Raw genomic sequence first — 25,385 nt, 5'->3', positions numbered from 1 at the left:
TCCATGTTTGTGTAGATGTATACGTATGTAGACATGGATGTATATGTACATGTATGCAAGTGACACACATGGAGGCCAGAAGTCATCTTTTATTGTCTTTTTCAATTGCTTTCTGCCTTACTTTTTGACATGAGGTCTTTGACTGAATCTGAAACTCATCTGCTCTACTAGACCCTCTGTCCAGGAAGCTCCAGGGATCCTTCCCAGAGCTAGGATTATAGCACATGCTGGGACCCAACTTTTAGGTGGATTTTAGGGATCCAAACATAGGTTGTCATGTTTGCATGGAAAGTACTATAACAACTGAGCCATCTCCCCAGCCCTTCACAACCTGTAAATATATACATTACCTTTTGTTAAAGGCTATCTCCACAGCAAATTCCAACAGTCCACAGGAGCTCACAGACACACACTAGCATTTCATCATAGGCCCTAGACCAAGCCAACTCAACATGAAAAAAGACCAGCGTTCTGGATTTTGCACCTCTCAGTACTCTGAGGACTCTGGTTCATAGGCAAATGGCAGAGCCAATCTCATTGTATTCTTAAGAGGATACTGAGAAGGGCATGGAAATACATATATGATAAGCATGGAATAGTATGGATGGGCTCCACATTCCAGGTTCATGTTCCAGGCTGTTATGTTAAATACATTTCACTGTTACTCTTCTTAAAAGGATTTTTCCCTCGCTTCCCTCTCTCTCACTTTCAAAAATAAATAAAATTATCCCATTTTTGTATTTTATTTTATCCCTCAATGGGAAGTGGGTGCTGTCTGCTTAATAAGAAAGTAATCCTGTTTCCAAGTAGCCAGTCTAGAAGGTCAGTTCAGAGGCCTTTTGTGAGCAGTTTAGACAAAGATAAACTGTCAGGAAAAGCTGAGGGATAAGGCTAAGTGGGAAAGTCTGCTTATAGTCTAAAATTCAGTATAAAGGTGGAAACATCGAATTATCAGAGAATATGTCAAATCCCCCATCAGGGTATTCTCTCCGCCAAGGAGTTCAGCTTTGCAACTGCATTGTGATCCATACATCTACATGTCTCTCCAATCATATCCTCATAGAAACTGGGAGAACTGTAAGGAAGGTGTGCACAATTTCAATCAGAGAAGCCATTTGAAATACCTCCTGCCTCCAGCTGCTACCCTGTCACCTTCAAAATAGAAGTGCTTTTCTGGAAAGAAATTTTACTTGGGAAAAAAGTTTGTCCTTCATACCCAGGGAAGCCCAGAGATACAAGAACAATATAAGACCCAGGAGATCCATTCCAAGGTTTAGAATCTGTCTTCCATATCAGTTTTGCTTTTGAGGGTAGATATGGAGTGTAGTTAAAAATAGATATCCCTAATCAGCATGTCATACCTGCCCATACCACATGGAAGATGATCAATCAGTATTCTTTGAATAGGGCTGTAATGGTGGTTAAATAAGAGAGTGCTTGCCATATAAACATGAAGGCTTGAGTTCAGATCCCTCGATCCCATATATGAAGGCAGATATGGTGGCACATGGTGATAGTCCCAGATCTGGGGAGATAGAGACAGGAAAATCCTTAGGGCTTGTTGGCCCAATTGTTGAGCTTCAGATTCAGTGAGAGACCCTGTCTCAAACCATAGATGTAGAAATGATTGGGAAAGACTCTTGATGTTGACTTTTGGCTGCTATACACATAACATACATACACTCACACACAAAAAACAAATAGTCTTTGAATGAGTAAATTCACAAATAGCCAACTACAACTGGGCTATGTAAGGCATAGAAAGGTGTTACAACAGGGAGCTGAGACTTACCACATGGACTCACATGCTTGTACACTGGGTCCCATCTGGTGGTATAGTTTTGTGAGATTATAGAACCTTTGGGGAATTTCTGGAGGAAGTGGGTGGCCTGGAAGAAGTCCATACAGTTGATAACCTGTTCTTACTTCCAACCCTCCCTCTGCAGCCTATCTTGATGAAATGAGTGGATGTGAAGGGACCTATCTTCTTGCCACAATGGTGCTTTCTGTCTCAGTAGCCTCCCTACCATTCTGTGCTCAAACTGTGAGCCAAAAAAATTGCTTTCTTCTTAAAATTGCTTCTTGTCATCTTGTTGGCCACAGAGATGAAAAAGTAGCCAATACAAGGCAGACGGGCAGGGGTGGGGAGTTATAGGTCCTTAGGCAGGTGGCTTGGATCAGAAGACCTAATCACAATATGTTTACAAGTCCAGACAAATAAATATCTTAATATAATTGGCCTATGGTATATAGAATAGATTTTTGAAATGTAGATGCTACCTCACTCAGAAGGATTTCATTGTAGATGCAACCATATTCAGAAGGATTTCATTATTGTCTTTGTTTTATTTATTTATTTACTTGTTTGTTTGTTTGTTTGTTTATTTCTCTTTATTTTTGTTTATTTGTTTTGATGCAGGGCCTCATGTAGCCCAAGCTGGCTTTGAACTTGCTATGCAGCTAAAAATGACCTTGGACTTTTGATCTGCCTGTGTCCACCTTCCCATTGCAGGGCTGATAGGTATGCATAACCACATCAGGATTATGTCATGCAGGAGATGGAACCCAGGTTTTCGTGCATCTTGATGAGCACTCTACCAACTGATTCACACTCCAAATCTAAGAACATTATTTAAAAATATTCTTCTTGGACCATGGATTATGAATGCATAGTTCAAGGATAGAGTCCAGAAGTCTGCCTTTTCAGCCAACTTCTCTGGGTGACATAGGTGTTGGGCAGACTACACCCACAGACAAATTGAGGCAGCCCAGGTCAATCCCTTCACAAATTGGCAGCTATGGGAAAATCTGTTCACTATCTAGATCACAGAGTCCATGCCATGCTTCAGGTGACCATAGATGACTATTAAGTGTTTCCTGACATCTAACTAACCTTTGTCCTTGAGTCTATGAGCCTTGACATTTAGCAGAGCCAAAGACTCCAGTGTCCTGATTTATCAGGTGGAGGATTAATTCTGTCCCAACATGACAAAGTAACACAGTGAGGAATAGACTTAAGGACATGAAGTAGGCTTGAATTCAAGCATGCCACACAGAAAACCTAATAGATGGTGGACATACTGCCATGGTGCTGGCCTCCTATGTGATCAGAGACCTCAGTAAAATAGAAACTACTGGCTATAGATACAGGAGCTCCTTAAATTTATCAAAGTGCTTCCTAAGGCAAAAATTCACTAATTTCTCTTTGATGTCAAGAGGGCAGGTATTGTCATTTCCCAACCCCTTTCATTGGAAACAATGGTCTATAGAGTCAGAGAAGGTAAGTGGCTTATCTACAATGACACAGCCCCATGCTTCCTGCTCAGATCTTACCATTTCTTCTCTTGTCACTAAAGGCATGAATGGGGTAAACAGCTAATGAAAGACCATAGGAGTAGTAGATCTTTCTCTTTCTCTCTCATCTTTCTACTGTTCCTTCTCCTCTTTCTTTTCCTCTTCCTCGTCCTCTCTGGTTCTCCTCTTCTTCCTTTTCCTCCTGTTCTTCTTCTTTTATTTTTTAAATTAATCTTAATTATCTGCATCTGTGCATGTGCATGCAGGTGTCATCAGAGATCAGAGGCATCAGATCCCCGTAGAGATGGCCTCACAGGTGAGCCACATAACATGGATGTTAGGATCTAAGTTCAGATCCTTTGTAAAAGCAAAATGTGCTCTTAACTCCCATCCCAGGCATCTCACCAACACCTTTGTTCATGTGTTTTTGACAGGGCCTTTCATTATAGCCCAGTAATAGCCTGGAACTTATTATATAGTCTCTGCTGGCCTTGAATTCACATCACTGTGTCAGCATCCCAAATGCTTGGATTATGGGTACATGCCACCATGCACGGCAGGACCTAGTCCTTTATAGCACCAAAGGTTTGTCTGGGCTTCAGTGCACACATGATGACTGAGCATCTAAGTAAGTGAGACTTTCCCTAAGGATTCTTTCATCATCTCCTCTGGCTGAATTGTCAATCCAAAGTCTTTCGATCATTGTTGCATTCATTTCCTTAGTTACATGGCTTATTATCTTTCCATGTTATAAAACTGGAAATTTCCGAAGGACCCAGAGTATATCTTTTCACTCTCACATCTAACAATAGCAAACATTTCTAATAAAACCAACAGGTGCTTTTTAAATGGTAAACATGTGCAGTACCTGGAACATAAAGAGCTATGACCTGCAGGACAAATCTAGCCCACACTGTCTGCTTTGATAAATAAAGTTTTATTGGCAAACAGACTGAGTCACAGTTCATTTGTCTAAATTTTACCGAGACTGCATCAATATGTATCAGTTACAGAATGTCCCACAAAGCACAACTATTCACCTCGAGACTGAAGAGAACACTAGAAAGGAGGTGCAAACATGTCTCTGTCCCAAGTCAGTTTCCTAGCACTTCTGTTTTCCAGCATACAGTGCACTGGCTTTTCGCCACACCACAGTGTAGAAGACATAAACACACTGAGAAATGGGATTTGCAGCTTGAAAGCAAGTCAAATCATGTCACTTTGCAGAAATGGTGTACTTTACAAGGCATGATTCTTGCGTTATTTATGTGAATAAACCTATCATAGTTCACAGAGATAGTAACAGCATGCTATGGTGTATATTGGGGAAAAACTCAGTTCTAGAACAAAGCTCTTGGAACACATGCTTCTCAGACTGAATCACTTATAAAGAATGAGAGGCAATTAGTCAGGAAAACCCTGGATCTTCACTGAGATCAGCTTCATTTTTAAACTCATCTCCAGGTTCTATAACTGAATTGTGCTTTTGGCAGTTTTCTCAGTCCTAGAAAATTACCATAATGTATAGAATTAACATTTGGTTCATTTAAATCTTGCATAATACATTGGGGGAAATCTTTGAGCTAGGTGCAATTGAGAATTCAGGAAAAAAAATTTTTTTCTTTTTAAATAGAGGTTTAATGTAGCTTGGAGTTTTTAAAAATCTGCCAGGAAGATTAAAGACAATCAGGCTATTTGGGCAGTGAGCAGAGACAGCAGCAGGAGAGTCACTACTGAGGAGGGCAGGTGTACAGGCCGGGAAGAATCTGCTGGCTCTCTCAGCTGGTGCTGGCTGATCTGGAGAACCCAAAGGCTTGTCTTTAGGATTTCAAGCAAGGTTCTGTGTAGAATGACCTTTTTCAGTTTGGTGTGGGAGTGGCTGACATTAATGTAGAGGGTATTGAATAGCAACACAGTACCAGGCACTGTCCTATTGGTGCCAGCAGTCAATAGCCAGAACTTAATAAGCGCAAAATCACCGAGAACAGCTGCTAGCACCAGCACTTCAATGTTTTGTGTATGGCATGAAGGCCTAAGCTTCAGAACTCAGAGAGTGAGAGGAAATTCACTTTCTAGATAGTCTGGTCATTCATGGCTTCTGGTAAGCCGTGATGCCTCAGCTGTTCCATGTTCTCAATGGATGCATCTTGAATGATTGATTATGTTAGGATACCCTTGTCTCTCTATAAGATAAACATGCTTTCTTATCCCAAGGTGTTTGTGCGTTCTCCTCCCCTGTGTTATTGTGCCCTCCCTCAATCCTTACATTGAAGACTGTATTCCTGATGTGATAATGTTGGGGAGGTGATTTGGTTAAATGAGGTTGTGAAGGTGAGGTCCCCATGAGGGAATTAATGTTTTCCTACAAAAAGAGGGGGAATAAAGCTATTCTCCCTTTGACCTGTGAGGACATAGCAAGAAGATATCAACCCATGAGCCTGGGTTTCATAGGTTCAGCTTCTCAAACAATGAGACATAAGTGCATATTGTGCCCCATTGGCGGCATTTTGTTTCAGCAGCCAAGGAAGATTGACACAGTCACCTTGACATCCATGTAATTTAGTGATGTGGAACCCTTGACGCCTTTCATGCTCTCCCTACATTCCCCAAGGAAGAAAAGAGAAAAGGAATCTAGAGTCAGTCCGTGTTGTGCCTCTCGTCCTTCTTTCTGAGGAATGTCATCATCTGAGCTGAGCACTGAATCTATTTGAGACAGGGGAAATGTGATGTATTTCTTAAGTCTGCCTTATCCAGGTACAGAATTGGCCCTGCAGAACTGGGAATGAGGTATTAACTATATCCAAAGCTTGTGATTAACTTATTTGTTTGCCTACAGAGCTAAAATGAAAAGGGCAGGAAGCTCGGAGACTGTGTGCAGCCCCGTTTTTGAAGTGGGATTGTGAGAAATCCAGAGACATGGATTTTAATTCATATCTCTTGGTATGCTATTATGACTTTAATGGAAAATAGCTTCTTACAGTCTTTCTCCATTTTAAATGGAGAATGTGCAATATTGTCTAATGCAGGTAGGAAGCTGATTGGATATGTGTGATTTCCTAATCCCTCCCTATTCCCATCCTTGGTTCCTTGTACACATTCAATATGGTTACAGTTTTGCTTAGAACATATATATTTTCCCCCTGAACTTTTTTCAATTGCTTTTTTATCAGGTTTACAAATCAAATCAAATAGGTATATTGCAGAACTCTGTGATATTATTTTTTTGAGTTTCTAGCACAATGTATTGAATTATTCCAGCCTTTGCTCTGGCCTTGCTCCCCTCTGCAGAGAGAGAGAAACCATGGACTGTGCAAATTCACCCAGCACCCAGCATCACTGGCTAAATCAAGACCTGCTATTCAGGCTGCTAGAAGAGACAAAGCAAGTGTTTGTTACACAAATCAATTTGGTCCAAAATACATCACATTGGGCATTCAACTATTGCTCAGATAATATTGTCAGTGTAATCAAATCATGCCTCTAAGACTCTCACAAGTTTCTTCTCCTCTAAGAAACAGCTTGATTGGTAGAAGAGTGAAAAGCAGTGGACTATTCAGAAGTATACTTTTTATTTATTAGTGTAAAGAGTGTTATATGGGGGCGGGGCTGAGGACTGGCTGGAGAGAAAGGATGCTGTGTGTTCACCGATCTGGTGGAAGGGGAACCATGTGCTGTTCATGTCCTCTTGAGGGTGTTGGGTTACCAAGCCTTGAAGGTAGAACTTATGAAACATGTACATAAAATGATTGATTCACCTAAAGAGATAGACTAGAATGACTGAGGAAAGACATACTGGGGGCCTACTATGTGCCAGGTAAAGTTGTTCAAAACTATATTAGGCATTAGATAGGGTGCCTGCCTTGAAGTTGTTCATTTCTACCAGGATAGTGTGATAATTAAACTCAAGTTTGGAGCCCAAGTAGTTAAGAATACTTGTTGCTCTTTCCAAAGACTTCGGTTCGGTTTCCAACATCCACATTAGACAACTCCCAATCACCTATAGTTCCAGTCTCGGGGAATCTGGTACCTTCCTCTAGCCTCCTCATGCACCTGTGTGCATGTGCACATTCACACATATAGCCTCACTCACAAACACATTAATAAACAATAAAATAAGCCTTTAAAAGTAAAATCAGAAAAGGAAAGTTTTTCTAAAGGAAGCTAAAATCAGTGCGGACTAAGGGGAGCTCCAGAGAAGGCACCCAAGGATGAGTCTGAAGCAGCCTGGATGTGTTAACTTGGCAGCGACTGTGTGAGCACACACCTCACCCTGTCCCCAGCACTGACTCCAACACAGAAACTAGAGCTGCAGTGAAGCTTTACCCCTTCCTGTGTACACTGCCGGCATCCTCTGTCTCTCCTTAGGCTTCTCACAGCATTGTCACCTTCCTCTTGAGAGGCTGTGACAGGGCAAGAACAATCCAGTCTGTGGAGTCAGAAATCCTGTGTCCTAGCCGTGTATCATGGTACAGCCAACTTCACTTCTCTGAGTTTCAGGCTCAAGTTGCTCTGATGATTCCATGAGGTGAGGCATGAGCACCTCTTTTTAAGATGCCCAGCTCATGGTATCTGAGCACAGCTTTCAGTCTCCTCAGTCTCCTTACCCATCTCCACATTTTCTTATAAACCAGCACTGGATAGTAACAGTTGATGTCACTGACAGTCTGAGACATGGCAGAAACAAGTACCCTTTCTCTGTAACTGTTATAACTGGCATCTACATATCTCCTAGATAGCTTGGAAACTTTCTGAGATTTTGTACAAAATATTGAGATATAAATACTCACCCCTCCCCCACCCAACTCATACACCTATGCAGTGTGTATCTAGACTCAATGTGTCCAGGAACACAGAAGTAGGTTAAGAAACACATATTTATGTGATGACAGAAATGATAACAAATAATAGTAGTCATGATCCCAGCAAGAGTCACTGATAACAGAGGCTCTGGAGACACAAGCTGTGTGTGTGTGAGATGGATGTTATTCTCAGTCCTTATTCTTTAAAAGATGGCAGACTTGTTGACTCTGCAGTGTCTAAGTGACTTGCTTTGAGAACACAGGTCAAGTCAAACTCTGAAAGGAGTCCATACCTATGTCTGTTCTTGCACATATTTCATGGTTGAAGCATTGATGTGCACTTGACTCAATCTTGTTCTTCAATGCAGAGCGCTGTCTCTTCCTTGTCCTTGGAACATTCTTCTCTCTCTCTCTCTCTCTCTCTCTCTCTCTCTCTCTCTCTCTCTCTCTCTCTCTCCCCATCCTTCTCTGCTTGTCTCCCTTGAATCCCTGTCTTTATTCTTACCATCTCTTGCACACTGACTAAAACAAAGCTATCTAATGAAAATTTCTGGAATGTTGGACATGTTGTATACCTGTGGTTTATTATGTAGACAATGATGATTTTAAGCTCTTTCTCTGCAAATACCAACTCCAACATACATGTGTTTTGTGATGGACCCTGAGTATCTGAAGCCCAGCTTAAGGATCAGTAAGGAAAGTAATCAACTTCTGCCATGGAGATGGCATTTCTTTCTAGAACCTTTACATTTTCTGGTTCCTTAATCCTTGGGCCCCTCTCCTTTTTCCATCATTTCACCACCAGGGCAGAAATGACAGGTGGACTTCTCATATTCCATCACTAGCTGCTGCTGCTGCTTCTTCTTCTTCTTCTTCTTCTTCTTCTTCTTCTTCTTCTTCTTCTTCTTCTTCTTCTCCTCCTCCTCCTCCTCCTCCTCCTCCTCCTCCTCCTCCTCCTCCTCTTCCTCCTCCTTCTTCTTCTAATGACCTTTGTAAGGTTTTTGGTGTTTGTACTGGCCTCCCCATGAAATCTGGAATAATCTAACTCATGGATAGGTGATCAGTGACTTCAATTCTGTCCACATCTTTTCCACGTCTGTCCTGTAAAGCAACTTTTTCCACAGGTTCTAAGGATTAGAAACATCGTCAAGGGATCCTCATGTTACCTTTGAGCTTCTGAAAGTACCCTATTATGACTGATGGAACAGATTTTTTTTTCATTTAATTAAACTTTATCTTAAACAGAAGAACTGATCCTTCTTTCAGTCATTGGGGACTTTTGAACTGCAAGTGGAAAAGGTGGATATTTAACTGTTATTTTTTGAAGCTTAAATATAGATCAAGGATCTCTAATAAGAAAGCAGTGTACCCTCCTGAAATTAGGGCCCATAAGCATAAAATATACAATAAAGACCTGATGCAGAAAAATAATTTAAATGTCCTTTTCACTGATGATGTACCACAATACTATGCTTGTTAAACAGTTAAAATGAATGTATGCTTAAGATTGATTTTATATTTCATTTCATTCTTAAAACATGTGACTGCCAGACATTAGAAAATTATAACTGCTGCTCATATTTCACTTTATTTTATTTTTTGTTCAGAACTGTCCAAGTGTAGTTCCTCAGCACCCTTGAGCTATATCTAGTACTGGGTTATGCATACATGTATTTTTAATTCCCACCAAATATAGCTTGGTTCTTGCTTTTTTCTAATTGTTACCCGTTCCCTCTCCTTAGAAGGCTGCTGCAGTAAAGAGCTCCATTTTCTCTCTGAATCCTAATTCTTCCTGTAGGTTTATATCTACTGTACCTTACTCATCCATCCTCAGTTTTCACTTACCTGTATTACTCATGGGCTACAGACAAAAGTCTCCTGGGCTTTTCTGAATCTGTGGAATCTTACTGGATTACTTAACTGGACCAGTATATGATGGATGTGGCTTTGACTCAGAGATGCCTAGCCATAAAGAGCCCCTATCCAATGCTTCTACACCCAGCTACTTAGTAACCATCAAGAGGCGTCAGTTGACTCTACTGTGTCTAAGTAACCTACTGAGATGACACTGGGCAGGGACAGACTTTGAAAGGAGCCCATTTCTATGTGTATTCTCTCAAACAGTCATCCCTGGATTGGTCGATATCAAAATCCAATTTCACTAGGATTAGCCGTGGGTTGCTCAGAGCTATTCATTGAATTAGGAATGATTACAGCAGAGGGAGCCCCACGGTTCTTTATTAAGGTCTTTGTGGAAACACTAAGTGATCTTCAGGAGATTAAAGTGCCGGTGGTGTTTTCTTAACATTTATAACCTGTGCCAATACCTGGGGAGTTTGTTTATTAAGAAAAGTTCTTCAGCCAACAGCCTGCTTGCTGACAGGGTTGTGCCTCAGTGGGCCAACACAGAACCTGGCATGGTGGATCTCAATGCACTTGTTCAGAACTTCTGCCAAGCACTTCTAAGAAACCTGCCTCTTGGAGTTAATGAGTCTCCAATTTAGAGGGTCTGTGAGTCTTCCTGCATGATTAGAAGGCTGTTTCTCAGAGCTGCGTATGTCCATGCTCCAGAGAAACTGAGAACAAAACCAAAATGAGTGAGTGCTGCTGGTGACTGTCATGACTGATATAAAGCCTGCTAAGTGGGACTTAACCATGACTGTCTTGTTTGGAAAAGTCCACAACAGGTTAATAATTACCATTTTATTCATTTTCAGACTAAAGGGTAGAATGTTGATGCCATTTCTAGAAACTGATAAAGGGCTTCCCGCCCTAGCAGAGGGGTCAAGCATCTCTGTCTATAACCAAGAACATAAGGGGAGATGGCCCACTTGGTCTGGTGAAGGGAAGGTCCCTGTTTCTTCTCTACTTGGACTAGAACATTCTCCTTTCTTTTGGCCCTTGTTGGAGGCTAGCTGTTTTGAGAGTCTCCAAGTGCCCAGAGATCATACTAAAAGTTAATATAGTTGTTCCTAGAAAATAGCCACTAATTGAATGTGCCCTTCTGGTTTTGTGTTTATGAGGAAACTGTCATAGGTTGAATTGGCAGCCTTCGAATATATGTCCATGGTGTAACCTGTGTCAACTGTGAATATTTGAGGTCTTGTTTGGGGAAAAGGGTCTTTTCAGATGTAATGAAATTAGTGATCTTAAGTCATCCTTGCCTAGGATGGGCTCTAAATCTAATGACTAATGTCTTTGTAAGAAGAAAAGGCTGGAGTAGACTTGTGTGAGGCACACAGGGAAGATGGCCATGTGAAGACGGAGGTAGATCAGAGTCACAAAGCCCTAAACCAAGAGATGCCCAGATATAGAAGCTGGAAGAGACAAAGGAAGGAGGAGCTTGGTCCTGTGGACACCTTGGTTTTAGATAATTTTTATCCTCATTACTACAGTATGAGAGTGTTCTATTGTTTTAAGCCACTAGACTTGTGATAATCTTATATTTTTGGTTGTGAGCCTAGCCTTTAACGGCTGAGCCATCTCTCCAGCCCGACTTGTGATAATCTGACTGGAGACAAACCCAGAGACTGTGTCAGTCAGCCTCCAGGTACTGTGAGAGAATGGCAGCTTACACAGCAGGAAGGTTTCAGAGCTCAGTCTGTGGTTATTGGAGCACAGGGTATTGTGGAGATGGGTAGAGGACGGCTGTTGACTGGGTGATACCAGGATTCAAAAGACAAAGAAGAGCAGGTTAAGGTCGAGTCTCCACAATGACTTCACTTCCTTCCAGGAGGTGACAGCTTTTACAGGTGCTGTCTACTCCCAAAGTACCAAAGGTTATTCACCAATCCTGTATCAACACATGTAGGCAACATACCAAATCTAAATCCTAATGGACATAGAAAAGCACAGATTTGTTCCAGGGATATTTTCCCTGAAAATTCCAAGAGAGATCTATAATAAAAGCCTACTTTGGTCTAAAAAGTAACAAGTACTGTCTTCAGTATAAAAGATGGGGGCTCCTTGCTCTGAGATTACTGCTTTTGTACCTGCCCCTTTATTTTGGTTCTTATCCTAAGCCTACAGGCCATAGACGATGATTATCCTTTCACAGATGAGAGAACTGTAGGTACAGAGATGTGAGGTGCCCTGCACTGCACTGGACTAGCAGTTGGTGACAGTGGAATTGCCCAATGGATGAAGTGGTTCCATAATCCTGGTTGTAGCACAATGAGTCTCATTGGACACAGGCACACTCAGCTTGACCGTCTCACAAAACTATCAAAGTTTGAAACAATATGGATTTGCTTTACTTTTTCATTTTTACATATTTCCAGTAAAAATTATTTCTGCCATAGATGTCCTATATAACAATTTATGTATATTTGTATAATTGCATACACTACAAAACGATTAATCGAGCATCGTATGTTTTTATCAAAGGAAACACCACAAAGATTTCTCCAAAGTCCTGTTTGACTAGAGATGATTAATTTTAATTTTTACATGAGCAGCATAATGCTATTAATCATTTAATATGTTTAATCATAATCTCTGTAATTCCTAATTAGGTTTATTAAACTGATCCATTCAGCAATTGTGCACAAAGCCAAGTCTAAGACAGTTTCTTGGGAGGAAGAGAAAGTCACTTTATTAATTTTTTTTATTCACATAACAATTTCTAATAGGGTGGAGAAAATGGGCAAAAACCTTGGGGTTTTAGCTATGCCAATTTAGGGCCTTGTGGTTGGACACTGAGACCTCTTACTTTTTGGCAAAGTAGCAATATTATGATTTAAACGTAGTTTCTTTGTCATTGATGTGGAACCCAAAGTGTTGTTGCAGAACAAAACGAAACAAAAAGCCACAGTGCCTGCTCTGTGTGGGTCTCATAATGAAAATGATTTTGTGTGTGTGTGTGTGTGTGTGTGTGTGTGTGTGTGTGTGTGTGTGTAAATGTGCTGTGATGTGCATGTGGAGGTCAAAGGGTCAGCTTCTGGTGTTAATTCATGTCTTCCTCCTTGTTTGAGACAGTCTCTCATCACTGCTGTGTTTACATGACCACTGCCTCTGAGCTTCTAGAATGCTCCTGGACCCACCTCCTATTTCACTGAAGGAGTCCTGAGATTACAGACACGTACCACCATGTCCAGTTTTATGTGGGTTCTGGGGTGGCAAACTCAAGCCCTCCTGCTTGGACAGCAAGCAGCTCACCCAGTGAACTTCCTCCCTAGCTTACACTGCTGTTCATCAACTAGCGCTTGAAGCTGAAAAACATTATATTCACTCATTTATGTATTATTCATTTATTAGTTGTGCACTAATCTTTCATGCTTTCAGTCTGTCACTGCAAAAGCCAATCACTTAACAGGCATTTAACATTCAGGTAGCATGCTGGTCACCACTCACTCTTGCTGTCATCCCTGACTGGCTTCTAACAGCCCCTTGCATTGGTGTACATGACTCTCGGGTCTACAACTTTGACCTACTCTGAAGACTTCTCTCTTGTTCATCCTCCATGTCTGGCTCCAGATAGCCTCCCCAGAATGAGGGCCGCCCCTTAAATCTTCCCATCATTGCACACGTTTGCACTCTCTTGGCACAGAATCTGTCCCCTGCACCTTTCCTAATACCGCTCTCTGCTAAACCAGAGTTGGTGTGTCTTGGTCCCTCCAGTCAGTGGCAAGTATGACTTGAGGTTACTTAGCCCATACTCCCACAAAGAACCAGCTGCATTATAACTGATTCTCCATGTCTTCCTAGACCATCTCCCTCTTCACATTTTAGGCAAAATAATGTGGCTGTCAGGCCACATTGTACTTGAAAGTTGATGAAGTTATCTGGCAGGGCTTCAGATACCAAACCAAGTTAGATGGATGATGCACAAGGCACCAGGAGGTCTTGACTTGAGCATGTCATTCAGAGTGTATTAGGAAGGAGGATGCAAATAAAATATCCTAGAACTCAGGAAAGATGTTGAGAAAATTGCTAATTATGCTCCTATTATTTGGGTGTTTCTTTTACATTTCACTCTGTAAGATTGTCTCCTCTAAGTCTCTATTATTTTACACCTGGCTGCTTGCACTGATAGTTTTGTCCTAGCTATATGCTTCTAAATTGCTTATAAATAGATGAGGATGATTCTTTGCTCACAAATTTCAGCTTTGGCAAAGACCCTACAACAGTAGTTTCAAAGAAGCATGTCTCACGTGGACAGTGTCTACTGCCACCTACAGGCAGAATATGCTAATTGCAGAGAAAGTACCAAAAAAACCCAAAACAAAACAAAACAAAACAAAAACCACCCAGGATGTCCACAATGGCAGTAGTTGATGTGACTTTTCTCTTAGTTCTTTCCTATATTATAGGGAGCAGGGTAATAACACAGTATCCTAACTTATTCCTGTGTGAAGGAAAACAAATGCACTATGCTAATAGCCTTATATCATCTAAAACAGCCTAACCCAACAGAGCTTTTGTACAGATGGGAATATTCTGTTTCTGCCTTTTCCAACACAGGCACTACCAATGTGCAGCTATTGAGTATTTCAAATGCAACAAATACAGACAAACGCATTTACTTGAAATTTAAATGATCTCTTGCGGTCCATGGCAGTAGGCAACACAGATTTCTACAATTAAGCTAAGTTAACATTCTAAGAAAAAGTTGAGTCAGTCATCTGCTTCTCTGGATGAATGGCAAATCACCAAAGGGCCTTTGCAAATTTTTGACATTTATCAATATTTTACCTGTACAGCTTCAGTACTTACATATGAATAACATAAGAACTCGGACAGCATTAAAGGATACATGTTCTTATTTTTAACGATCTTTACTCCCTTTCTGATGAGGTTTCCACTATGTACCCTGAGCCTCCAGCCCTTCCTAGCCTCTGTTTCCTTTATTTTTCCCCACAATGTCTATCTCCTTCTTCCCAACTATATATTTATTTATGAATGGTTTTTACTATGCCTTTCCACTGCCAGAGTTACACTGCTTGAAATCAGGGACTTTTGACTGCTTTGCTTGATATGGAATCTCAGATCCATGGCTGGGCACTCAGTTGGCGCTCAAAACATACTTTTTTGTCATTAAATATAAAAACAAAGGGCTGTGAGGCTATATCTGACACAATCTTGCCATATAGCAGAAGGGAGAGGACACTGAGACAGAGTACTCACAGGCACTTTGCTTTCCTCTTGTCCCTTTAGCAGACAGATGATGCAGCACCTACTGATGGCCAGCCCCAGACACAACCTTCTGAAAACACAGAAAACAAGTCCCAGCCTAAGCGACTGCATGTGTCCAACATCCCCTTCCGGTTCCGGGATCCAGACCTCCGACAAATGTTTGGTGTAAGTATTACCTTTGTCCTCAGTTTCTCTCCTGGGAGTTCCAGGTACCCATTATTCTAAAGTGGAAAGTTCTTGTGGGATGAAGGCATTTTAGCATCTGATACCTGGGTCAGTAGTGGCTAGAATCCCTTAGGGGTGGCAGGACACACTTATTTGTTTTAGTTGTGCACTTGGGGTTTCTTCTTTGCCAGTTGGTCATCTTCTAATAAGTAACTTAAAAGGAAAGTGGAAATGAGATTCCTCTGTTAACCACTGATGATAAGGTCCATTGATGATCACAAAGCCAGCAGCCCAGGACCCCACAGTATAACTAAAATAAATGTTGAAGCCATTGCCTGCTTACCTGAAAGAATGACCCATGAGTGACTCTATCCCAGTCTTCCCCAGGCACTGTGTACTGCAGCTGCAGTGAATGGCTACTTCTATATAAAGCTTAGTCTTCAAAATCATCCACCACCAACAACAACAAAAACTGCCAGTTTCTAAATCTGATTTGATTCTTTCAGTATTCAATTCTTTAGATGAAGGTTTAAGGGTATTTACCATGCTACCAAGGGGGCAAAGGACAGGCTGGTCTAGGCACTATGGTGAAACAGAACCAGCCAGAAGCCACCACTCATCGTGGGAAAATAAATGACGGTTTCACTTTCTCACGGGTCACCATGACCCTGATTATTTCTCTGGAAGATGTCTGAACAAACCACCCAGGGAAGCGTAGAGTTTACCATTTATTTAGTCTCAGCTATGCCACAGGACATAGCTTTGACGAGGCTCAGATCAAGTTTTGTGTTTTGAAATGTAGTCATTTTGTATACCCATGACATCCCAGTAGTGATAGCAAGCATCTGTGCATTCGACCAAAGAACTACATCCTTAACATTTGACTCAGAATAGAGGGGGGCTGCTTGGAGACTCCTCTGAGTTTATGGAGAGCTGCAAATATCGCAGCACCAGTAAGAAGAGGCCAGCTCGGATGCTCATTGTGAGCAAAGCTCATCTTATTCTCTGCATGAAGACAAAGCCCTAGTTCATTACTCAGGGGTTCCATGATTTGGGGGGTGAGCTTGGACCTTTTATTTCATTAACACACACGATGCTTATCAAGTATGCATGTGACAAAAAAGCAGAGCAGGCATCCTAATGTTTTAGATACCCAGGCTTGAATCCTGACATTTCAGAGGAAAAGGTCAACTTTTGCACTTTTATCGCTCTCTCATTTGGTAATAACCTTGAGTTAAGCCCTCTAACTCTTGCAGAACGAAGATACCCTCGGGCACTCTCAGGTCAAAGATGACTTTGAAAAGTGCAGAGCATTCGAAGTTAGAGTCGAGGTTAAGTGTGTGCAAAGCAGTGGGACACAGCTTGACTGATGGGTAGCTGGAGGAATTAGATTCTCTTTGCCATGTCAAGCCACTGGGATGTCTTGCTATTCAGTCTGTCTTTACTCATCAAGTGTCATTGTGATGTTGGCTTTGAACTGGATTCTCTTAATGACCATTCTCACAACCTTTCATGATGACATGCAAGGCAGCCAACCCCAGTTTCTACTCTTAAGGGTCTATTTTCTTCCCTGGACTTTTTGATTACCTTGAACTTTACCTGAGGCTACAGGGCTAAGTCAGAGAAGTAGTCAAAATACTTGCAGCTGGAAGTCACACAAATGAGATGATGGGTATGTTAATATCTGAATCTCTCTGTCCTTTAGGGTTGGGCAGAAATGCCTAGAGAAAGAACTTGTCTTATGTCATGCTACCATTAAACCCAGATCAAAATCTATTTGTTTCAGAAACACTGGTTTTGTTTGGTTTTGTTTTTCCTTTGAGTCAAAATTTTCACACAGCTAGCTAACAAGATGTTGATTTGATATGATGATAGATATACCCCTGGCATCTGTCAGTTAAGGGGATGTAATATACGTTCATAAACACTGAAATTAATTCTACTTATCACAAACAACATCTGTGTCTATGTTAAAGAGTATGTGTAGATTTTGTGTGATGTGGATTTCATCTATAAAAATTATTGGACCATATGGATTCATGGACCACTTGCAGTAACTTGGGAGTCCTCTTTGGTTTTAACAACTGCTATTTTAAAGAAATGGAATTTTCCTAAGATGAACACTGGTGGTCACAAAGCCATAATATTATATGATACATTTAGCAGCATGAATCATACTGAGAGACATCTGGAAGTTTCTGCTTGGCTCCCCATGGTGGAGTTTAGGGGATTCAACACAATTTCTTCTTTCAGATCTTAGTTACTGTAAGCAACCATGTTTTAGTCTCAGTTAGCTGCCACTCAAAGCCGTTGGCCATGAGACAGTGTCTTTCTTTTGCATCCTCTCTTCTATCCTCTGTCTCCTTGCTTGGGTAGGCACAAAGATCTTTGTGCTTCCTGCCTGTTTTGACTCAATTGATCAAACGAGGCACAGAAATTTCAATGTAAAACCATAACAAGACACAAAGTACCCTCTTCTTTCAAATTACCTAGAACTTGGCAGTTTCCAACTTCTTCAAGTACAGAAACTTTCCCCATGCTCTGCACAGCAGTCACTTGTCTAATGCTTCTGACAGGTATCTCATGTCTTTTTTTTTAATTTGTGCTTTCTGTACATTCCAGAGAGAAAGGCATTATAGTTACCTCTCTTTGTTGTGTATTTCCCATTCGCCGCTTTCATCTTTGCCAGGGGCACATCTTCCAAAGCTGATGTTAACTAGTGTTCACATTGCATTTCTTTGCATGATGTCTTTTAAGGTGGTATATTCATTCCTTGGGTGAGGAGTGCATGCTACAATATACAAAGCAGTAATTAGAGTCCTTTTAAATCCTCCATAGCTCTGTGAGTGAATGGGGATAGTGTGGATGTTAGGAACACTTATTCCAGATGTTTCTGTGGGGGAACTGAGAAGTCATTGATCTCAGCCCTGGCTGTGTGCCTCTTGAGGTCTTCTAGGAGAACTGTGGACAGCACTTAAGCTCACATCCCTTCACATTTGAATTTTCATTTTGTTCTGTTTTGTTACTTTTTAGGACAAGCTCTTACCATGTAGCCAAAAACTGGCTTCAAACCTGCTGACTAACACAAGCTGGCCTCAAACTCTCAATCCCCCTCCCTCATGTTCCAAAATGATAGGGATGCAAGCATTTGAATTTTTTTCTTGCCCATATTTAGAGAGTGTTCAATATGTATATTTTATTGAATACATCTTCTGGAAAGCAGGTTGGGAATTTTGCCTTGATTTAGGAGAAATTGTGTCATTATTTATCTGTCAAACTTATGAGTGTGGCTCGCAGGTAGTCATGGTTAGAGACATCAGTATTTTCATTTCAAAGTTCTATACTTGAATTCTTGAACTCATAAAAGAACTCTGTGGATTACAATCAAATTAATTGCAATGTGTTGCTCTTGAATGAAAAATACATAATATATGTTATTGTTTAAAATTTAAATATTTCTGGGTTTGAGATGAGAGTAGACTATGATCTATCCAGACCCACTGTACAAAACATAGTACAACAACATAGTTTTATTTTAGAAGCAGTGTGATCAGTTGGCAGTCTGCAATTTCTAGCACACTCTTGATGTCCCAGCCTCTTGGTTTTGTTATCAAAATCAAGATACTCCAGGAGCTGGATATACAGCTCAGTCATAAAGTGATTAGGATGCAGACACATAGACTCAGTTCATTCCCAGTACTCATGTGAAGAAAATTGAGAAGTGGTGGTCCATGCTTATAATCCCAGCACTGGAAAGGTGACAGGAGGATCCCTAGGCTTGCTGGCCACCTAGCCTAGACCACTTGGCAAGCCCCAAGTCAGTTAGAGACCCTGTCTCAAAAGACAAAACAATGGTGCTTGGGGAAGGACACCTGAGGTTGTTTTCTAGACCCTACACACATGCACATGTCCATGCATGGATACTTGCACAAACACGTGCATCTGTACACACACAGAAGCACACATGTACATAGACACGTAATAAATAAAGACACATTGGATAGGAAAGTGATCTATTCAAGTCTGTCTTTAGTCATAAAAACAAAACATGTGACTGTTTACATGTGAAAAAGACACTGGGATGATGTCTTCTGGTGGATACTGTGCAGATGGACTTCCTTGCACCTTTCATGTTAATACAACACTCCATAAAACAGGGCATTAGAAATAGTAAAGTCATTCTGAGGACATGTCACAGTGCCTCCTCTTTCTATACTGAAACCACTTTAAGAACAACTCCAGGAGAGATTACACCAATGGGTTGTTCAGTTTCAAATGGTCAACCCTGAAAACATATAAATAGGTAGCATTATATGAATAGGTTATATTTAGAAATATATATATATATATATATATACATATACATATACATATATATGTATGTATATATACATATACATTTATGCACACAATAACAATTAGTAAAAGGAGAAAGGGAGCATGAATTTCAAGAGTTGGGAAGGGTATATGACATGTCTGAAAGAAGGGAATGGAAGGGAGAAATGTAATTAAATTAAAATCTCAAAAGTAAAAGAAAGATTTTTAAATGCAGCACCAGCATGAAGTCTCTGTGCACATGCTGAATTAACTTTTACTTTCAGGGTTTATGTTGTAGCTGGTGAACATCCTTCATAATTTTTCTGTGAAATATTATTTGATCTAAAGATGTCTAAAACTGCTCAGTACATATTTGCCCAAGCACACACATATAGGCTTCTGGATTTTGGTCTTGATACAGCCATTGAGGTACCTCATGTGGGTCCAAGATGCTGCTCAATGCTCACGAACGTTATCATTGAACAAACAAATGCCAGTTATGTCTGCAAACGAGTTGTGTCTATTTAAATTGAAGATGTTCCAGTTGTGTTGGCATCATTAGTACCAAACTTCTCAATTAAACCACTGATACTATAAATGTAGTGTACAACTGTCTCAGAAAATGGGCTTGCTTCAGCATTCTTCTTACAGCTTGTTTCACTGGCTTCCAGAACCATCCACCCAGTGCCACCTGCTAAGGAAGCAAACACTGGAGATCATTCCAGGGAATATGGTGTCATTGTTTCATTTAGGGGATGACACATGCAGAGATGGCTTTCTGATCGGCTCGTCTCATCCAGTTCCTATTTTAAAGGAAACGTTTTTGTGTTGACTGCTTAGGGAGTGTTCCATGGGTGACATTTGCTTCACAGTGTTGGAAGATGTCTTTTTCAGCCTTTTCTTTCCATAAATATAACGTGCTTCTAGGCTCTGGTGCCTGGAATAAATATAAAAGCATCTGTGGGAATGGAATATTCTGTGGCAGAAATGCTTACACAGTGGCAGATTCTTTACTATGGAACTTGGTTCACCTCTGAATGGCCAATTCTTCATTTGTCACATTGGAAAGTTTTCTTTGTTTTTAATGAGTTTTTCCTCTGCTCTAAAAAATGACACACAAAAGAAAAATGTTCTAAAGGGCTTGTAGGATGATTCCAGAGATAAGGTACTTGCTGCCAAGTTTGACACACTAAGCTCAACCTCTAGTCCTCTGACCTTCACATATATACCTTGGCACACACATGTGCATGTGTATGCATGTACACACATGCACACACACACACACACACACACAAGCATGCACGCACGCATGCACACACTATAAAATAAATATGAAAAAATTTAAATAATAATTATTTTCTTGAATACTAGAAGAAACCTCTTGCCATTGACTCTCCAAGTTTCTCGCAATTCACAGACCTGGGCAAGTTGTTCAGGGGAACTATTCAGCTTCTTGGAATTTCTGTTTTGTCCCTCTTTGATCCTGGCCTCACCCTCATCCCCACCCTGCTATCTTTAGAGCCTTGCTGAACATCTGCATCCAGGGATAAAAGAACAATAAAGACTCTCCTGAGACAGCAAGGCACCAGTGAGTACCCAGAATGTAGAGGCAGGCAGCACATGACAGGAAAGCACCAAAAAAAGAAGCTGAAGCATATTTCTTCATAGTTGATGGCTTCTGGTGGGGATGTGGGGGAAACCTTAGTTATCTTTAAGGGGCTGGCTGGCTGCTGGGAGTTTGACCATTCACCAATGAGTATATGGGCAACACAAATTGACCTTGATGTATTCTTTTCTTTGGGTGGGTGGGTGCACAAGGGTAGCAGGGTTTACTTGGGAGGAAAGGGAAGCAAGTATGACTGGGATTCATCTCAAATAATCAGTAGAGAAATATATTGGGAAAAAATAAAGAAAAGAAATGGAGGAAGGGAGGGAGGAAGAGAGGGAGGGAGGGAGGGAGGGAGGGAGGGAGGGAGGAAAGAAAGAAGAAAAATCTACAGGAATGCATTCCACTGGCTTTGGTTTATTTGTTCAATCATCACAATGAGTGTTCACCTTCCATTCTGCATTGAGGCAAAATTCCCATCTAATTCTTCCCTTGGCCAGACTGCCTGCTTTACAAAGCCCCTTCCAGCAGCATTATGGGAAACAAACTATACGCTTGAACCACTTACACCATTCTTTGTGACATCTAGGAAGCACAAGAACCTTAAGTTAGAGAGGATTCTGGATTATCAGGTACTCATGTTTTCAGAGACCACACACCCTTTGTATGAGTATGCCAAAGTCAAGAATAAGTTGATAGGCAATACTATCTAGGAGTAATACTCTGCCAAATTTAACATTTTGTCACTAACACACAAACAAATGCACACACACACACACACACACACACACACACACACGCATGCACGCATGCATATATACAATAGTCATATTTGAATTTTATATAAACAGCAAGTATCTTATCTTATATCTTAAATATTATGTGTGACATATTACTTACATGTAACATAAAATTACATGTTACAAATATTACTTATCCCATAAAGTCTAAAATTTAAATGTCAATGGTCATTTGAATTTTATTTGCCTGTTTTGTTATTTGATCACTGAAACTTTGTTTCTGGAACTTTTACAGAGCCAGCTCATATTAGGGGTGTAAATTGTGTTTTTTCGAGAGTACAGACTGTCATCTGGGGTGGGGAGGAGGGCATCATCCTGGAGCCATCCTGGCTTTGCAGATGTCTGGGTTATGATGAACCTGAGGCACAGGGGCTCCTTTGTGTTTTCACTTTTCTCACGTGGTCTGGTTGCTTCTGGTTTTGCTGTAAACTCAGAACTAAAAACCTTCAGCATCACATTCTAGTTGGGTATTTATTATCAAAAATCTCAGCTCTCCTGAGGTGTTTATTCCAGTGGCTGGTGGAAATGTTGTATAGGTAATGACTAGCCATTTTTAATCTCTGCTGCTCAGTGCCTGGGAAAGCACACACACACACACACACACACACACACACACACACACACACACACACCTTGAGAGAGAGAGAGAATTAACCTCTTGGTTAAGATTTTGTCCTGGGCCCTGATAATGTACCTCACCTGTTAGAAAATGCCATAAATTTGAAGATAATGAATATGATATCATTTCCCCCATTTCAAGCATGTCAGTAACAGAACAAAATAAAATGTATACTTGTAACTCAGGGAAGGCTCTCTGATTTGAGGAGTAATTACTGGTGTATATTGTATAATTTATCTGATTTCCTTTTTGCTCATCAGATATTTCTGTTTCTTTGCAGCAATTTGGTAAAATATTAGATGTTGAAATTATTTTTAATGAGCGAGGCTCAAAGGTAAGCAAATTGATTCAGTTTGGAATTTCTTAGCTCTTTGTGACATGTCTGTTAGGGTTAGGGGAAAAAACTGCACTGTGTGAGTCAGTCCCTGAGAAATGCACTTTGGTGGAAATTTCTTTAGAGACCACCTCCTATTTCCTTAATGTTGGAAGATGCATTGGTTTCCATTTAAAATGTATAGGGGTTCAATTTTAATTGCTGGTTTAAATATATAGAAAGATATAATTATATATCTTAAGTTTCCAGAGGGAAATTACCCATGCTTAAAAAAATAATGGTGCTGCTACATTTTTGTTTTCCAGTGATAGTTATGTTCTTTATATTAAAAAGTGAGTTGATAGTCTCATGAGCAGGTAAATATGTGATTACTCTGTCTTAATAAAGTGCAGTTCTTTTCCTGGGTGGCAGAGGAGAAAACACTCATATACACCAACCTTTCGAATATAATTTTATTTTTTCACTAGTATGTTACAACCCTCATTTTGTAGTGTGCTATTGCAAGTTTATTTTCTTACTAGGAAACTGATGTGTAAATCACTTTTTTTCCTGGAGCTGACAAATATTCATAGAAGGCTCTGAGAGAAGGTTCCAGTACCTACACAGGGGATGTAAACATCCAATTCATCCACTGTTTGCTTTCCATCCATGGCTATTGAAGTGTGGTCCCAAATCTGTAGCATCAGCAGCATCCAAGAGCTTGTTAAGGATACATGATCTCCATCTCCAGCCCTGACCTACCAAATCAGAAACTCTGAAGATGCCTGGTCCCAGAAATTAATACCTTAGCAAACCTTTCAAGCTTGTCTTCAAAATGCCAAACACAGTGTCTCTCTTTTCTCCAAAGGCCCAGCCCTCACCTGAATGTAGACTAGCCTTGGCTCACAAGTATTTCATCACTATCTCTGTTGTTGTCATAGTCCCCCTTTTTATGTCCCCTGAGAAGATTCAAGAGCCTCACTCAAACAACCCTCATAGGAAATAATCTCATAAGACATTCCAGCATTCTCTGTGACCACAGAGAATGGTGTTGGATGAGGATAGAGTGGTCCTAGAAGCCAGACAAAGCACAGCTGTGAGTAACTCAGATTGTGACACACCAAGGGAATCAGATCCCAAGGAACCTTCATCTCAATCTGCATTCCACCTTTAGCCTCTAAAAGGGAATGTTGGGAATGTTGCTGTCAGATACAGAGGGATGCTGGTTGGGCTTAATAATGCCCCTTCTATGGGCAACACAGGACAATAGGCACCAAAGAGGCTCCTAGGTATCACTGGTTTTGTACTGTCACATCGCACAGTAACCACACTGAAGCAAACCTCTTGATTGATTACTCCTTACAGCACCTGCCTCTGCCCACACCATCCTAAGTGGATATAATGTTGACGGAGGAGGACAGTGTTGATCGGATTGAGGGAATGAAATCCCAGGACTTGCTTTAAATACAAAATGATATTATAATCTGCCAGATGAATGGAAAAGTTTTCAGCCTGCACTTCTTCTCATTCAGGGACCTGGTCATTCTTCATCAACTTTAGCTATCCTTCCAGACATTCTTATAGTCTGACCTCTGAACTGAGGTGAGGGGAAGAAGTTAGCTGTTTCTTGTATTGAAAACCATTTTTATACCTGTAGAGCAAGGTGCACTAAAATAAAAATATACTCAAGGCTTCTTGCTTGGGCCTGGCAGATTCCAGCCAAACTGGTGAAGATCATGTAGAATGATCTTCTGTCTGCCCAACTCTGTCCTAATTCTAAATCTCTTTATTATACCATTGCCTTGTGTGTGTGTGGGGGGGGGTTCTTCTTTATTTCCTTGTTGGCTGTGGCTTGTTTTAAATTTCTACTTAATTTACATTTTGTTTAGTAAGATGTTTGTCAGTTGAAGAAAGCTATTTCATTCCTTTCTAGGGATGTTTAGGGACACCACTACAGAATTGTTGGCTATTTTCAAAGCACAATGGTGTGCTAATTTTAGGACTTTTCCCATCAACTCCTTGATTAGCTTGTCCCTGGTGACTTTAGGGAAAAGGGTATTTCCATTTCAGCATTTGTAGCATGGATTTTGTTGGGCTGTTTTTTGTTGTTGTTTTTTTTTTTCTTTCTTTGCTCTTTTTTTTTTTTTTTTGTCCCTCTGTGTGGGAGCACTTTGCCGTGCAGGTGTGGGTTCTGGGTGGTGCCATGTCACTGGAACGTCTCTGAGACAGTCTAACTAGAAATGCTACCTGGGACAACATCTCGCACAAGGCTGGTTGCCATATTTGGCATCCTTTGTGGGAAAGAGCCTCATTTAGAAGAGCTTTTCCCTCCTCTCCC

The 25,385-nt window shown here is 40.7% G+C and overlaps 1 protein-coding gene across 16 annotated transcripts in view; it reads left to right on the top strand.

Annotated features, from left to right (window-relative positions):
• Rbfox1 (RNA binding fox-1 homolog 1) overlaps positions 1-25,385 on the top strand; it is a 1,681,994-nt gene that overhangs the window by 1,543,740 nt on the left and 112,869 nt on the right. For all 16 annotated transcript variants that reach the window (XM_036197533.1, XM_036197529.1, XM_036197544.1 and 13 more), the window contains 2 exons: positions 15,249-15,392; positions 23,015-23,068. In XM_036197533.1, coding sequence (XP_036053426.1) covers positions 15,249-15,392; positions 23,015-23,068 — 198 coding nt within the window. The remainder of the gene's footprint in view (positions 1-15,248; positions 15,393-23,014; positions 23,069-25,385) is intronic.

This window comes from Onychomys torridus, chromosome 8 (assembly GCF_903995425.1).
Source record: "Onychomys torridus chromosome 8, mOncTor1.1, whole genome shotgun sequence".
NCBI lineage: Eukaryota > Metazoa > Chordata > Mammalia > Rodentia > Cricetidae > Onychomys > Onychomys torridus.
This window is presented reverse-complemented; position numbering and strand designations above follow the sequence as displayed.